An 18,313-nucleotide genomic window follows, 5' to 3' on the forward strand; every position below is an offset into this window, starting at 1 on the left:
TGGAGTATAGTGTGGGAGTGGAGTCAAGGGATTTGTAATAGATATGTATGATATTGGGGGGGAAATGGGGCAGCGGATTGGGGAGGGGGGTTGTCACTTCAAGGGGTAAAAAGTATAACTATTGCGCTGTGTTGTACAGCTGAAACTAATTCTAAAAAATGTGTATTTCATAATAAAAAATAATTTAAAAAAATTAACCCAATCTGTAATATTTTGTTTGGGAGAAGTCTAGACTTAGATGGCTGTAGCCAACCCGACTACAAAAACAAATGGGGGCTCTAGTCTGGGTGTCTCACTGCCCCGCACGCAGTTAACACACTACTGTGGTGGGACAGAAAGACTCTGGGCTGGAGAAAGATAATGAGGGACTGAGTTTTCAGTCCTTTCTGACTTTTCTTGGCTACAAGACCACAGGAAATCACGTAACTTGCCAGAACCCTAGTTTCCTCACGTTCAGGATGAAGATTACACTGCCTTCTTCACAGGATGTCTGTGAAGATTTGATGAGATAATGGATAAAAAAACACTTTGTAAGCTCCACGGTAAAAAAGAAAGAAAGTCACGTGAGGACCTATGATTATCTACAATGCAAATATACTTTGACTGGGTGCACACTGCCCTTTTCCCAGGCAGTTCTTTAGTCCAAACCTATCAATGGCTCATCATTTATCAAGAGACTCAGAAAGTGATGTGTTTCACCTTCTTGGCTTGTGTGTGCTGAATGCTCAGCCACTAACTTGATTTGAATGTAGCCTATCAAATAAAGAAGGTTTCAAATCAGAAGATTGAGGGAATGATAACATTCTCCCACTTCTATGAATTTTTCATTTTATTTCAAGACAGTCAAAATGTGCTATGTAGGTCAAGTCTCACTCTGCTAAGGTTTGAACAGAAGGTCAAGGAGAATATTTTCTCCACTTCTATTTGCAATTCAACGACTGCCTGGACGTGAGCCTTCAGGGGCCTTCCCTCCCCAGGCTCTGGTATCTTCAGGAGGATCAGAAGGAGAATTGAGCATCTGGCTGAGGAGCTCCATCTGGAATTCTATGATTTCCTTTAAGACCTTAGAATTCTTGGGGCTTCTTTTCCTCTCACTGATAAGAAGGTATAGCTATACTAAAATTTTACTTTTATATTTTGTTATTTCTAGGGTAGAATCGCCTGGCTACGAATTTAGGAGATTTCAGTCACACTCACCACCTCTACTCCAACACACCTTAGCTAGCTGAAGCTGTGCTTCCTGAGGTAACTGTATAGCCATCAAAGCCACTGGACACAGGCTTACAACTAGAAACCAACATTCACCACTTTAACAATAGTCTGTTTTGAGCAGGAAGCTGTCAGGGTGAAATTGGGATGGGAGGGTAGAGAGGAAGAGGTGGCGTGATGTGGCAGGAATAGTTCTGGGTGGAGGTTAGGGCACCGTGGGGGTAGTTCTGTCTCTCCTGTAGTGTATGACCTTGAGCAAGTGAGTTCCCTCCTCGGACTTCTCTGTAACGGAAGGGACTGGATTAGATTGCTTTTGAAGCTCCAATCTACTAGTAACAGTCTGTGATTCTCTATTCAGCTCTAGCTTCATTCACCCATAAGTGCATTGCTCCCTCCAGGGTCATGAGACCCCTGAGGAAAGGTAAATTAAATTGTTCTATGTCTTTACATCTTTCGACATTTGTCCACTGGCCCTTAGAAGAACCTGAGTAATGTGGACTCTACTTAGTTCCATGGCTTCATTTCTAGCCCCACTGCTCTCCTCTATGCCACATCGGATTTCTCTCAGTTTCTCAATGGATTATTCTTTGTACCTTCTTTCCCCATTTCTCTAACTGCCTACCCTTCAGGTCACAACTTAAACACTTCTGCCCTCTGTCAGGCCAGGTTGGGTCTTTCTCTTGCTTACTCCAGTATTCAGTAGCCTGTGCTTCTGTGTAACGTTTTGCTCTACTCTTTGAAAGCAGGAACAATGCTCAGGTGTTAGGGTGCATAGTAGGAGCCCGGAGATATTTGTGTACTGCTGAGCAGTGGTTGTTGGGCAGTTTTAAAAGATCATCTTTGCTTAGTGCTGTGTAGAAAAGGATTGCCTATAAATTTTCTCTCTGATGAGGTACCTGACATGCAAAAGTAATTCCCCTCATATACCTCTGACCTATGTATAAGGAAGAGAGATGCTTTCATATCTGCTAAAGTCATATGATTATAAAGAAGCAAAAGAAGGAGGAGCTGAATTCTATGGGAAAAAACACTAGAATTAGAAATCAGGAAATTTTCTTTTGAATCCCAAACCTGCTATTGGCTTGTTGGATGGCAGATAGATCATTTGTCTTTCAGAGCCTCACTTTTCTCATCTGTAAATCATATGTGAGGTAGTATGTCTTGCATAGTGTTGCTCTGCGGATTGGTTAGAATAAAAACACATAAACACATATAAATACATACACACACACACACACACATATACACATACTGCTACTTGGAACATAAGTAAGCACTTATTTGGTGAGACTCAGCAAGGGAGGAATTTCCCTTATTCATAGCCATGGCAAACCCAGGAGAAGTGGAGGTGATGGTGGTCACTGCGAGGAAAGAGTGACTGGGTCTAGCAAAGAACCAGCTGGTGTAAAAAATTATTACTGAGTGAGGAAGAATCAGAAGACTAAGGGTTTGGTCCCAGTCTTGCCATTGGGGGCCCTTGGGCCCTTGGGTAAGTTACCTTTCCCTGGGCTTTTTTCCTCACCTGTTAATAAGGAGAGGTAACACTTTATCAATCTGACATGACTTTTGTCAGGATCAAATGAGATGACATAAGCGAAGGATGAAAGGTCCCAGCTGCTTGGCACGGTGTGCCCAGCTCATAATAGTTAATGAGCAAATTGCCTGTGGAATGAAATGACCTGCCAGCGCCTGAATTAATCTGCCACAATCTGAAACCTCAGCTTCCTCTTTAAGTCTCAGCTTCTCTCCAGATAAAGCTGGAACAATGATGTTCCCTGCCTGGAGAAATGGTTTTAAGGATCAAATAAGAAGGCAAGTCATAAAGGCCCTTGTAAATACTGTTTTCCTTATTGCTCCTTCTCACACGTTTATATCCCAACATTTTAGAAGCAGTGCCAATTTAGACGATAACTTAATTTGGAATAATATAGCCCTTTTTTTTTTAATAAACATAGAGGGGACTCAACAAAGCTCCTTTCGTTTTGAAAGCATACAAAACGGAGCTTCTAAACATTGTTATTTTCCCCAAATTTTCTGACCATTGAGCAAAAAATGATTCTCTCTTGAGAGTCTCTGCTATGTATGGGTCAGACAGAGTAGCCTAATAGGAAACTATTTTCTGGAACAAGAGTACTCATGGCAATATTATGGCAAGAAGTTGATAAAATTAGGCCGATGGTTAAATTGGGTGCTGGATTAGATGTGTAAACAGATTTGAATTCCTACATTTACTAATTACTCTCTCCCAGAAATATTTCTAGGTCTTTGGCAGTATTTAGGAGAAACAGCCACTGATTTGCTTTAACATTTCTCAATTTTACATTAATTAGGCACTGTTTAACTGTTTTCTTTTCTTTGAATTAGCTGCAGAAATGTGTTTTACATTCCTCTCTTCTGGTCATCTTTCTCCTTATTATTCCCCTAGTTATGGAGAAAGCGTGATAGATAAAACTCTCAAAAGGGCCTGTAGTCATCTTTCAGCCATATTTAACCTTTACTATGTTATGTTCTAGCCTGCGCCTTTTAAACAAATTCTGCTGTTTATTTCCTGCTCTCCTATATGGCTTTTCAGTGAAATAGTGCACTGTGCTTAACACGACAAAGACACAACTGCACACAAATGTGTACAGGCACCTGTACACACACACACACACACACACACACACACACACACACACACTTCAAAAACACCATTGCTTTATGTTCACCGATAGGGGTAAAGCGGAAATAACCCTTTTAAACCCATCTTGTGAGATTTTTTTGTCCACTGCCCCTATTTTTCAGGGAGGTCTCAGAGCTTCTCCAGTCAATTTTAGATAATGTTTTCCAGTACTACTAGTCACACAAACAGTCTCATCTCATCGATTAAAATATTTATCCCATGTAAATATAAAAGAATTTGAATTTCCTTTAACTTTAAAATTTCTCTTCTCTCCGAAAGCTGATAAACTTTCAGAGGCCTGAAGTTTGGAAGGATATGTGGCCAGTTTATTTTCTCTCTCCTAGCTGTTCTTCCTCCTCCAGTAAGTCATTAGGTATGGTTTTTTACCTCACAAGGGATGGAAAGGGAGAGGAGAGATGGTTCCAGAAAGGGTTTCCTTTCCCCTCAGTAATTTAGACTCATTTGTGGCAAATGCAGGGTGCTATCTTTTGCTTTTCTTATGTGCCAAAAGAAAACTCTCTTTAACTGTGTAGGAAGGAATCAAATTATTGGCTGACAGTCCCAGCTCTGGGCTGAATATAAGGAACAATTTTTAATCATTTTATTGAGGGGCTTGCCAGAATTCTGTAGGAAAAGCAAGCATTAAACAATCAAGTAAAGTCAGGAAGACACAGCAGTAGTACAAGAGCATGCTGTAATTCTCATTGTACTTTAAAAATGAAATACTGGCAGCAAAAAAATTTTTGAGTCATTTTTCTCTAAATACAGATTCAGGAAGTGCACTCTTAAAATAAATTCATTTTTGGAGTTTCATCTTAACTGTAGCTGCAGACCAAAAGACAGACTTCTCTAAGTAGAATTATCCTGCATTTTCAGTAGATAGGACCATGTTTAACAACACCTGTGTGCATATTTATTATCGCTGGCTGAAATAAACTCTAATAATTAACAGCAAGAACAATGAGGATTAGCTTTTTATAAAGAAATGATTAAATATGAAACTTCAAAATGGCAGTCAAAAAAGCATTTTATTTTAAGCATGCTTAATTGGCAAAAATTGTAGGCAAAAATGAAATTGTATGTTACTTACTGACATTTTTGTAAGTAAAGTAAGGAGATTTTTCCTCCCTTGATAATCAAATATTAAAATTAAAATCAAAACAACACCAAAAATATTAACTAAAGAATAAGTGTGAATTAATGAATCATCAATAATGTTAAAGCAGGATGTATTTACCTTTAACCTGATACCAACATATTTCATATAGTCAAAATGAAAAAGTAGGGAGTCATTATTAATTCATAAAAGGACTCATTACAAGCTTCATTTGAATAGTTACCTCTCATTTAATTTTAAAAATAGTATCAATTAAAAAAATCAATTTAGAAAAACATACCTTTTAAAACCATATTGTATAAACTTGTATCGTTTGAGTGCACAACACTGTGCTCAGTGCTATGGGAGTACAAAAATAAAGTAAAAGACAGTTTTCTTCAGAAGCTTATAATTTCACTGAGAAGGCAGAATAGATTCTCAAAGCTCTAGTTAGTAGAGAGCACACAAGGAGTGTTTTAGTAACCACTAGAGCATTAAGGGTCATTGGAATTTAGAGGTCACAGTCAAATCATGGTCCAGTGGGAGGTAAGCTACAGTTGGGTTTTGAGCAATATCAGATTAAGATGTATGGGGGCAGAATTGGTATGGACCATGCAAGGTAAGGATAGTGGGAAGCTATGAGAGGGGACCAGCTAATCAAAACATCAGTGGATAGTAATGATCATAATATATAGAAAAAGATAATGAGACTAACTTTCCTCATGATGAGGTTCCACATCGGAGAGAATGTCCCATGCAGAAAGCTATAGCTACACTTCAAGAACCAGAAACATGGGCGGCACTGAAAAGGACAGTGAGAAAAATGCTGATAAGAGAAACGAGTTGTTGTGCTTTTGGAAAAAGCCATCATTACATCTGAACATCTTAGAGATGGTTCTTTGGGACTCAGGAGAAAGGGAGGGAAGATCAGGTTTGGAAAAGAGAGTCTCATTTTGGGACTAGAGCAGGTGAGGTTGTCCTGCAAGTCTCCTCTGCTTCTCAAGGCTAACCTAGCATATCAGTTAAATCATCCTTAAGATATTAATTAGTAACTAGCTATCTTTACTGAGGGGAATTGAATTTAAATGAACACACTAGAAAATCTGTAATTTTGTTATCCTTTTTTTTGAGGGGGGGTAGTTCAAGCTATATTCAATATGCAGTTATATGTGCCAGTAACTGTGTTCATCAATCTATAGTGAAGGAATTGGGGAAAACATAAAGGGCAATAATGGAGATATTATCCAGAACTCTTAAAATTTAAAGATTTCAGTGAGCTGCAACTGTAGCTAATTTTAAGGCCAGCCCTCCTCTGTTCTCTCTCTCTCTCTCTCTCTCTCTCTCTCTCTCTCACACACACACACACACACACACACACACACACACACTTTCTTATTATATTCTAGATCATTTTTCCTCTGTTACTTACTTTTAAACTTTATTATCTTAAAAAAATCTTAATGTATGTGCATTCTTGTAAGCCATCTCATACACTTTTTGAGCAAGGCAGAAAATAAATAAAATCAAAGTAAGAAAACTTCACCCCAAATCCTGCCAACCCAAAGAATCGAATGTTTTTCATTCATATTTTCATTCAACTTTTATCTGTATGAATACAGAGTTTGTATGTATTTGTAGTCAGAGCATTTGAGTTAAAAAAAAGAAAAATTATTCTCTTTCAAGGAAAAATGGCACAAAGGGCTGTAAATACTTCAGGGGTCTTTTACATAGAATCCCTGGTGGCTTAATTGTCACCTCCATCCTCTTAGTGGAGTACAACATCAGGTAGGCAGCTTGCCCAGATAGCAGCTATGTTTAGCCAAGGTGGATTGTATGGTAAGAGGGAGGAGGCCTGGCCATATGCTGTCTGACTCATCCCCTCAAGCACACGTGTCAGTTTCTGCTACAGCCGGGACAGTGTCCTTCATAAAACAAAGCAGGACTGCAAAAGTAACTTTCCTAGGCTGCAACCTTTAACGTCCATAGACCAAATTTCAGAAACTAACAAGTTCTGGGAGTCATCAAGCCTTCAATAAATCACATGCATAATAACATCATTATTACTTGCTTTTGGCCCTCACACAATTGCCCTTTCTCTGGTTTGGAGCTGCAGCTCACGCTTCTGTGCAGTGTTTGATTCTTCCCCATGCTCCACAGCAGTCTGCTGGGGCTACAAGAGGAATGTTAAACTGAAGCTACTTTGACTACTGCTTCATTCCCTCGCATTTTGTGGTCAAAGCTATAATATATGATATGTAATGTACAGAATTTCATATCAGAGCTGGTCCAGAATAATTTTCAGGATCCCTTTTTTAGGAGTGGGGAGTAATCAGCAAGAGATGGGAGATAAACGCACAACATACTTCTGAGCATGGATTTTATTCATTTCTCTACGATTACTGGCTCTATGACCACAGACAATTTAATTTCCCAGGGCCTCAATTGCTTCATCTTCATTTTGGGTGTATTTGTGTACTCCTCAAGGTTGGTGGGTTTCACCAGGGTGAGGAACATGGGTGGCACAGTGCTTGATCTAAGCAAGCAATTAGAGCAAGTCTGACAGCTATTTGCCAATGTCTGAGAGAATTGAAAATGGGCTCCTTGTAGCTGACATCGCAGTGAAGACACTGCTCTTGTTAATGTGGATACAGGCTCATCAATCTCTGCCTTCTTCCTAGTAACACTGACTACCTAGATCACAAAAATGAGTTTTCTACAGAGGCCAAACAAAGCCATTTAAACAATACCACATGTGCTAAGTTTGAATCTTGACATTACCTAACTCCAACTTCCAAGCAAACATTGTTTGGCTCAGGGAAGTGAACATCAAGGCATGCACGAAGCTGCATTATCAATGAATGGATAGTGAACACATGGCTACATAGTACCCTCACTTATGAATGGGCTAAAAAGAGCTGGGAACTCAACTGTATTTGAACCAGATCACATAATTGTGACTTGATCCACCTTCTGATGATGTAGCCATAGAAATTTAATTTCTTGAAGCACTGGTTCATGTAAGCTCATTGGGCAGCTTTAGAGCTACGTTACTTTGGGAAAGTCATATAACTTTTGAGTGCCTTATCTGTTAATTTGAACCCATAATATCAGCAGCCTCCTTTCTAGGGCTCTTATGAAGTTTATTTGATGTGTCTGCAGGCTCTTTGTAAATGGTGCTACTCTAGAAATATCAGCAGTTATCATTATGCTCTTGTACAGGTTTTTGCTAGTTATTGGCTGATTGACTTTCTCCAACATTGTTATTCTTGTATAACTGAACTGAAATGTCAGCCATCCCTACCTACAAAGGATATTAAATTTTAGGGAATAAAGTCACTTCTTCACTTGCTATTATGGTAATCATTATTCATGATTAGGAAAAATTTTGTTAGTTGAGATATGATTTTAGAGAGGCCTGGGTTTTTTCTTTGTGCTTTATTCCCAAATGTACTCCTGATAACTTGCTAACAATGAAAAGTTCCGAAACTGGGAATTCACTTCACTGTCACTGTTTTAATGGAATTCCATTTTAAGCTCTACCATTCATATATACCTTATTAGGAACTGAGTTCATCTAATCATTTTTATAAGTTTTCAATAGAGGAAAGGAAATGGAACATAAACTAATAAGGGTGAGGGCCAAAGTTTCAGAAATAAGTTTAGAAAGAGACCACAGTGGATATGCTGATATTGGAATTTTTCTCTATGTGGGTGGTAGACTATTTGGACTGTGTCTAATGATTAATGTTGCTTTTGTTCTGTAGGTGACCAAAAACTTATGTAGAAATACATCTCTATATAAGAACCAGAATACTTGGGGTTTAGGAAAGAGAGAGAAATGGGTCTTACCCAACCGGTCTTGTGTCTTCAATGGCTCTGTCCACTGGGATCAAATCACTGAGGTAAACATTGAAGTTTCCTTCTTTCCATCTTCTTTCTGCCTCCTTTTCCTTTCCATGGGGAACTACAACAGGACGTCCAAACTGACCTGGAGCTTTTGGGTCCCTTGGAGAAACTGTCATATCTATGCTTAACACCTGGTGCATTTTGCTGTCTTCAGGTAAAAGGGTTTTTGTATGACTTTGGTTGAGTTCTTCAGGCTGGGCCTTGTCAGGTAAGTTGATTCTTGCTGGTTTCAGGCCCCCAGCTAAGACTTGATTGGTTTGAGACACTGTTGCTCTCTGTTGAGCAAGTGAAGGGAAAGATGTCCCACTTCTATTCCTGGAAATGTGTTTCCCTTGGCTTTCGCCCAATATTATAGGAAATACAGTTTTGCTTTTAGGATTGGGGACCTCTTTGGTGCCTCTCTTTAGCTCCTCTTCCTTGGTTATAACCACAACATGGCTTTCAGAAAAATTGAGTTCCTTCCCACCGGCCACTTTGGCTTCATCATCCTTTGGCAAGCTTCCCAACAGTGTCTCATTAATAGAATGCTTCTTTAAGCCATTTAAATTGGCAATGAACTTGGAAAAGGGAAGGTTTTTATTGGCTTTGTGTTTATATGCATTTAGTTCTTTGCTCTGAGCCTCAGTTTTATTTAAGACGATGGCTTCCCTAGGTTTTGGCACTGACGGGCTGGCAGGGTGTATCCTCTCATTTGCTACTGCCTGTGACTGCTGCTTTGATCTGTTAGGATTAAGCCTGATGGTCACATTCAGGTTCCCTTCAGCGGCTTGTTTTGATGTGTCACTGCTGTGACCGTGACTCTTCTGGGCCTCCTGGTTTATACCCACAGGCCCTGTGTGTACAGATGTTTTGGGCAATGGAGTTCCTCTTCCTGCTATGAATGGGGTTTTCTGAGCCCCCTGAGTTATAGTTTGCTTTGGTGTCACAGAGTGAGGATAGACTTCAGGTTTGAAGTCTCGCTCCTCTGTCATCTGCTTGGTAAAACTCACTGGGAAAGTCTGCATATGTACAGGATGCCACAAAGGTGCAACCTTAACCCTTCCTGGGGCCTTCTGCATTTTTCTTTCCCTCTGGGTTTGGTCCCGATCATCTTCATCCTTGAGCACACTCTCCTCAGTCTTTCTAAAGTTCTTGCCCCATACGCCCTTCCCATGTCCCCTCAGTGGGGGCTTTATTTCTTTGATACTGCTGTAAACGATCTTCATTTGGTCCGGCTGAACTCTGAACCCTATTCGCTCCCTTCTGACGATGTCTTCCTTGAGGACCCTAGTGTTGATCTCACTGAATGAGAGGCGGAGAGCTGCCATGTCAAAGAGCAGCCAGATGACAGAAGCTACAAATATAAATGCCAGGACTCTCCCACTTCCTCGGAAAAACTTTCGGACCTTGTTCATGGTACAAAGGCTTCCCTTGCAGCCTGCCCTCCCTTCAAGCCTGCTTACCTGGAGTGGAGAGGGGGCTGAAGTAGCGGCAGCAGCAGCAGCAGCAGCAACAGCAGCAGAGTTGCCAGAAAGCGGCCCCCTCCCCTGAACACAGCAGGAAACAGCGGTCCAAAGGGAAAGCTCAGTTCCTACCGCTTGTCAGTCTCTGCCTGCGTGGCATTTCGTAGCAGAGCAGCATCTGTGCCTGCTCCGCGGGCCCCTGGCTAAACCCGGCCAAACACTGTCCTTAGGTCACTCTGGGAGCAGTCGGTTCCAGCCACTAGACAGTTAAACATATCACTCTGTCTTGTCTCCGGGAGCCCCGTGTCCACCTTCCTACAAGCCCAAGAAAAGGTGGGGGCCGGGCTGGGACTGCTGCTTCTCTCCTCCCAGTCCTCAGCCTGCACACTGTAACTCAACACCACTTCTCATAAGGAAAACATTTCAAGCCATTACCCAGAAAACTTCATTCAACTCTCACCTTCCGTGTTATGTGAGAGTGAGTGTGTTTTCAGGGCAATTAAAGAGAAAGAAAGCTATCTCATTTGGAGAGCATGTGTTCCTGGTTTGTAACCCCACCTACCCTATTCCTGCTTATTAACCCTGTTGTACCCAAGTCTCTGAATGATCTGCCTGAGCAATCAATCACCGACCTTGATGTTTCTGCTTTAAGAGGTGGCAGCTTAAAGAAGGGGGCCTAGCATAACCTCAATACCAGAAGTGGAGGTATAATTATTCAGAAGTCTTCCTTGAGGGGGTATTAAAATGTTTCTTTGTAAGTCAATTGTTTTTTAAACTAGCTTATTTTTATTATTTCATTTAATAGATGCACACCTAACTTATCATATTGATTGATATACGGTTTCTAAACACCTATTTTCAGTACCTGTCTTATCATAGACCTTAACAGCTTGCTGATTGCACCAGGACTTGGACCTGACTTTGCATGCCTAATAGACTGGTTCCCGCATAGCCTTTACCTTAGAATCACTCTGAAGAAGTCTCCCCACTTTCTGATTCATTGATGGGGGAAGAGGGTAGAAATGACAGTTGGTTTGACATTGTGTTTTTAAGAAGCTTCCCAAGTCTTTCTAATGTACAGCCAAAGTTGAAAAACACTGGTCTAGAATGAAATGCCTCACTATTATTTATTTAGTTTTTTGTTTTTGTTTTTGAACAGTGCCCATAATTTTTGTGAAATTCCTTCCCAGACCAAGTAAAAATTAACAAAAACTACATATTCCCAGAACAAGTGAATCAGAATCTGCATTTTAACATCACCTAAGATAAACATTGTCCATAAAGTTGGAGAAATACTGCCCCAGGGCACTGTTCTCTGAGGGGCTCTGAGTGATCTGCAGACAGTGATGCTGCTTACTATCTAGTGTTAGGAGGCTTATAGCATCCCTGCTTTGGAATAAAATTAGGCTCCCAAAGACATGGGAAGGGAAAAAGGAAAGATTCTGAATTCTCTATACTTATGCATTGCTTTCTGCAGCATCTGGCCTTTAAGTTTGTACTTTACCTCAAGGGAGGGAGCCCAGATAAATGCAGCTATGGTAACCTGTTTCTTGAATCCCTGATTCTCCTTTTTATTGAGTGCTTGCTCACTCTGATTTGGAATATCTACATGGATGGCTGCATTGGTAGCTCAGCTCCTTCTGCCATGCATTCCTGCCTCGATTCATCCATCCTTTCAATATTTGTTGAGTGTGTTCCCTGGCTCAGGGATATTGAATAAAGGGACATAGTTCTTGTCTTTGAAATTTCACAGTCTATTTGTGGACACAGACAAGTAGGCACGTATTTAATACACAATAAGTGATATGAGAGAATAATATCCTGGATTCTATGGGAATGTAGCTTAGTTTTGGGATGCATGGATGATTTTTGAAGAAGGTATCCTTAGACTTGAGGGATGGATAAGAACACAATTTTCTCTGCTCTTCTTGTGGTCTAAGAAAAGAAATATTAGTTGGATGGTGAAAGGCAGCTAAATTGGCAAAAGCATACAAGTGAAGAGAAAGTGTAGTACTAAATGGGAAGCATAAGTTTCTGAGGACCAGAATGATTGGGAACACAGGCTTTAGTGTTTGCTGGCATTTGTGTGTATGCACCCAGTATGTCCCAAACTCTTTGCTAAGCTCTTTCCATTGAATATGTCATTCAGTCTTCACAACAATCCAATGAGGAAGATACAGTTATAAATATCACTTTGTAATCAAGGAAACAAAAGCTTAGGGAGGTGAAGCCACTCGAAGTAGATATTAGAGGAGTTGAATCTCAAATAAATGACTGTTCGATGCTACAGTCCATGTGCTTAAACACCACACAGTACTGCTTCTCTAGCTGTATAAGTTTTCAAGTTAGTTAATTTTATGTATTTACTCAGCAATAAAAAAAATAATTTCTGCCTTGCAGATTAATGTGAAGATTGGACAGCATGATTCAAAGTTTTTGTTATATTGAATGCATGATAGTCACTGTCACTAATACTGTTGCTGGTCCTTTGTGGTGATAGGAGTGTGGGGGTACAAGTCAGAGGCAATATACCAGCTTCTCTCAAAAATCAAATAGAAGATTGATGACTAACATGATTTTAACACTGGGGCAAGAAGTATACCTGAGAGGTTTTTTTCCTATTTCTTTTTATTGTGGATTCAATCAATGAACAATTGTTCACTAACAATTAACTACATGCCTGAAACATGAATTAGGAAACATTGTTTTTACTCCTAATGATCTTAAAACGCCACCGAATAGAACACCTTCCACACAAAACACAGCACAACTATTTAGGATCCATGTTCTGAAATAAAGTGAGATTTTTTTTTTAAGTATCAGAATAAGTGGTTTGCATTATAATATTGTTTGAAATACAAAAATAGAATGCTTTGTTAATTAAAAACAAGCAAACAAACAAAAAACCAAAAAAAAGTAACCTATATGCAAACCCTAGAGGTTAAAAATAAAAATTTTACAGAAAAAACAACAACAAAAGAAAATAGAATGCTTTGCAAATATTTTACTTACAAGATTTAAGTATTGTCCAACCACATGTCCACCCCAAATGGCAGCTTGAATTACTCAAACTCTTGTTAGAAGAGTTAACACTTGTTTCATCCTTACTATGCTTGATAGCTTTAAAAGACTGCCTGAAAAATATCCTGAGTCTTCTATTATATATTGATTTGATCTAAGAACAGTGATTTATTTCTCTCTTTCTCTGTCCTGTCCTTACTAATACAAACATAAATTGTTTGCAACAAGAGAGAAAAATGTTAAGAAAAGTAGAGTCTTGGCTTATCTATCTGGAGTCAAGCTCCTGATTACCTCTGGGTTATATAACTGATATGGAATTCAGAATAAGACAAGAAGTGTACAGAAGGGAGGAAAGAAGCATTGACTAATTCTGCTATAAAAGGAAGAGTGGATTAATGTTTAGACCTGGTCTAAAGTATTGATTTTGCCATTAATAGACATGACCATGGATACGTTACATATGAAAGAGCTCCTCTAAAGGTCTCTTCCCAAACTCTCTTCCATCTTTTCCCCTGGTGAGTCTATGAGAATTCACATGGATGACAGAAGGTGGTTATAAGCAACACTGCAGACTCAACACTATGGATCCTCAGGGACCAAGTAACGATTTCTGGTGGCCCGCAGCAGCTAGCCACCTCTCCTCCTTTTTTTTCTTTTGTCTGTACATGTGATGTTCAGCTCAATGACAAAGTATGGATAGAAAAGAATAGAAAAAAAAGAAATTAAGAAATTTTACCTTTACTGAAAGTCAACACACCCATTATCCAATAGATGACCTTTCATATTGGTATATCATGCTGTTTTTTTTTATTTTAGTTGTATTAATTTCCATGTTACCAGCAAAAAATTAAATACTTTGGTGAGTTGGCTATTTAAGGCACTTCTGACTGTCATCCCAAATGGTAGCTTTGGCTGGTCAAGTTTCTCAAGAATCTGCACAAACTTAGTTGGAGTGGATATCAGCCTAAATATCTAGTTATGAAGTGATCCCTGGGAGGCTTTTGTAGGGGTTATTCTAATTCTCATTCTGAGTCTACCTGTGTAGTAAAAATTAAAAATATATATTTTAGTTTCTTCTTCTATAAAATGGGTATATTAGTAGGAGGACATAACCTTTACTCTACTTGGTTGCTGTTAGAATAATCATATTAATAGCAACCATTCATTGAGAATTTACTGAGTGTTTGTCACTAGATTATCCCAGACCAGATCATAAACTGTTCAGCAGGACAGCTCTATGTATAATTAGGGTGGGGTCTGTACCCATGTTCTACTTCCATGGCACATAGCTCTGAATCATTCTTATTGTTAATCAATAAACATGTTTTTATTTCTATCGTCAGATTTCCCCATTAGGAACACAGAATCTTAGAAGTACTGGTTGGTTCCACTTCTCTGACTTTGCACCCAAAGTTACTCTCTCAGGGTATTTGAAAGTTTCTTGATTATATGAGTATAGTCTAAGTAACTAATGGCTATTTTCTTTTATAGTATTTACTCAACAGCTTATCCTAATTATAAGGATGTAAATGAAAAATATAATTAAACATACATTTTACAGAGAATAATGATCATCTATAGATGCATTATTCAATTTGAATTAGATTTAAATTTGGGGATTCCAGTTAAAGATAATATAGGAGGAGGATATGATTTGTTTGGGAAATTTAAATGGAAAAGCTGAGTAAATATTAAATATCATTGTGCTTTCTTATTTTAATATGGTAATTTTTTTCCTTCAGAATTTTTTTTGAGAAAAAAACAAATTGTATTCAATAGGATAATACTACCCTGTGAACAAGACTCACACACAAAAAAGAGAAGGTTGAAATCATAATTTAAAGGCTAGAGTTATTGAAAAATTCATAGGTAGACTACAAATATAAATAAGAATCTTATTTCATTTTAACAAGTTCTTTCAGTGAAGATGCGTGAATATAACTCAGGCAGTCATTTAAGCATTGGCGTATGTCTATTTTTTTTTTTTTTTATCACTTTTGGAAGCTGGTTAGGAAATGACCTCACTCCCTAAGGCCCAGAGAATGAGGGCTGCTGTGACCTTCCCTTAGATATTTGTTCCTGAAAAGAGTTCCAACCATGTTAATGGTTGTAAATCATAATTAATTAAGCCTGAGTTTAAAGAAAGCAAGGCTTCTATCCTTGAAAGATAATATACTTTGCTTTGACCTCAGTTTTCATTGATATTTGCAGATTGGAACCAAGCCAACATTTGTGCTTTATAGGTCCTTGGCCAATTTTAATTTTTTAATATTTTATTTTGATTAGGAAAAAATTTAATAAAGTTAAAGGTAAAACATTAATTGAGTATCTTGGACAAAGAACTGTGCTAATTATCAGAAGGAAGAAAACGAGAAGATCCTTAAAAAACAAGTTGTCAATGAGCCACACCTGTAGCTCGAATACAAAGTTAACAGTCACTGGTATTGGTTAATTATAAATTTTGGGATAAAACAAGAAAATACCTCAGAGAGACTGTGATAAAGGCTTCAGTAACTCAGTCAAGAAAGGTAGAGGGAACAATGATAGCCTGAGAGAAAAGAGAAGCTCAGATTTAAACATGTCAGGTTTGAAAAATATGTGGATTACCACGTACTAGGCTCTGGGAAAACGAAGAAGCTGAAACTCATAGCTTAGTGTATTGTTTCCAGGTTTTTGTACATTAAACAATTTTATGGGGATGGATTTTTAAAATATAGATTCCCATGTTCTACTCTCAGGGATTCTGAGATTGAATACAGGGCCCAGGAATCTAGATTTTTAAGTGGATTATCAGATGATTGTGATACAGGTGGACTGAGAACCACACTTTGAGGCTCATTGGTTCAGTGACAGAGGAAAATGTATTAATGTTAAAATGGGGAAAGTGAAACACGCAACTAATTTATTGAGATGATTGCGAAGGCTTCCTGGTGTTGATGACTGACTGTGTATTCTCCTACGGTTAGGGAGGGGGAATTTAGGAAGAGCATTCTAGCACAGGGAAGAACAGGCTCAAAGCACTGAGGGAAGAAGACATGAGAATGACATAAATGAATAATCAAAATTCACATCACTAGATTTTAGAGTGCATTGCTAAGCAATGAGGCACAGATTGTTGGATGGGCCTGGACTGTAATTTTGTCTTTCAAGAAACACAAGCCATTGAACCTTTTTTTTTTTTTTTTAATCTATTGAGGTGCCAATGGTTAGTAAAATTACATAGGATTCAAGTGTACATTTCTACAATACATCATCTATATATCACATTATGTGTTCACCACACAGTGAGTTCTCCTTCCATCACCATATATTTGACCCCCACTTCTCCCTCTTCTACCATCCCCTCACACCCCTTACTCTCTGGTAATCACTAAACTGTTATCTGTGTCTGTGAGTTTTTGTTTCTTGGTGTGTTTGTTGCTTTCAGTTTTATATCTCACATATGAGTGAAGTCATATGGTTCTCAACTTTTTCTGTCTGACTTATTAAAGTTGGAGTGTGATACTCACGTTTTTGAAGAGAGAGCTGGTGGCCGTGTGGAGGACTGGATTGGTAGGAGGCAAACTGCAGGCTGGGAGCCCAACTAGGATGAATGCCACCTGTTCATTGCCCTCCTTCAATTAGTGTAATCAGACATGGAATAAAATCTAAACTTTAATTGTAGGTACTATATTAGTCTGTGTAAGAGTTATTTTTCTAGATTCAGTGGGAAGGCTGAAAGCAAGATCATTTCCTACTAAAAGAATGGGCTCTATTAAAGACACAAATGATTAAAATATAAAGTACAAATATAAGTGCCACTCCTCTTTAAAAGCCTAGGGTATGTGTAACTTAAGGAACTGCAAAAATATTTTCTGAGGCACTTGTACCATTTCATATTCCCACCAACAGTGTATGAAAGTCCCAGTCGTTCCATATCTTCACCAACACTTGGCTTTTAAATTTTTGTCATTCTTCTGGGGATATAGTGGTATCTATTTTTGGTTTTAAAATTATATTCCCTTAAGGACTAATGATTTTGAGCAAATTTTCATGTGCTTATTAGTCTTCTACATATGTTTTTTGAGGAAGGGTCTATTCAAACATTTTGCTTATTTTAAAAAAGGTTTTATTAAAAATATAGCTAACATACAATATTATATTAGTTTCAGGGGTACACCATAGTTATTCAACATTTATATATCTAAAGAAGTGATCACCATAAGTTCAGCAACCATCTGACACCGTACCACGCCATCACAATATTATTGACTATATTCCCTATGCTGTACATTACATCCCATGACTTATTTATTTTATACCTGGAAATCTGGACCTCTTATTCCCCTTCACCTTTCCCAGCTTTAAAAAAATTTTTAATTACAATTGATCTTTAATATTATTTTATATTAATTTCAGGTGTACAGCATAGTGGTTATACATTTACATAATTTAAGAAGTGATCCCCCTGACTAGTGTAGTACCCACCTGTCACTATACATAGTTATTACCACATAATTAACTGTATTCCCTATGCTTTACTTTACATCCCCATGACTATTTTATAACTATGAATTTGTATTTTTTAATCCCTTCACCTTTTCACCCTGCATCCCAACCCCTCCCATATATTGCCCCGATAAATCTACTACCCATCTGACACCATAAATAGTTATTGCAATATTATTGACTATATGCCTTATGCTATACCCTACATCCCCATAACTATTTTGGGACAACCAATTTGTACTTCTTAATCCCTTCCTCCTTTTCACCCATACTCCCAATTCCCCTCCCATCTGGCAACCATCAAAATGTTCTCTGCATCTATGAGTTTGTTTCTGTGTTGTTTGTTTACTTTGTTCTTTAGATTCCACATATAAATGAAATCTGCCTTTCTCTGTCTGACATGCCACTCAGCACAGTAACTTCCAGGTCCATCCATGCTGCCACAGATGGCAAGAGCCCATTCCCATTCATGGCTGAGCAATATTCCAT

At 38.5% G+C, this 18,313-nt stretch overlaps 1 protein-coding gene across 1 annotated transcript in view; it reads right to left on the reverse strand.

The window, feature by feature from the left end:
• The window catches only part of GALNT5 (polypeptide N-acetylgalactosaminyltransferase 5), a 43,711-nt gene extending 32,944 nt beyond the window's left edge, over nt 1-10,767 (reverse strand). Inside the window, exon 1 of the mRNA XM_019636826.1 lies at nt 8,817-10,767. Coding sequence (XP_019492371.1) covers nt 8,817-10,267 — 1,451 coding nt within the window. The 5' untranslated portion in view covers nt 10,268-10,767. The remainder of the gene's footprint in view (nt 1-8,816) is intronic.
• Nucleotides 10,768-18,313: the final 7,546 nt, after the last annotated feature.

Source organism: Hipposideros armiger, unplaced genomic scaffold (assembly GCF_001890085.2).
Source record: "Hipposideros armiger isolate ML-2016 unplaced genomic scaffold, ASM189008v1 scaffold_30, whole genome shotgun sequence".
NCBI lineage: Eukaryota > Metazoa > Chordata > Mammalia > Chiroptera > Hipposideridae > Hipposideros > Hipposideros armiger.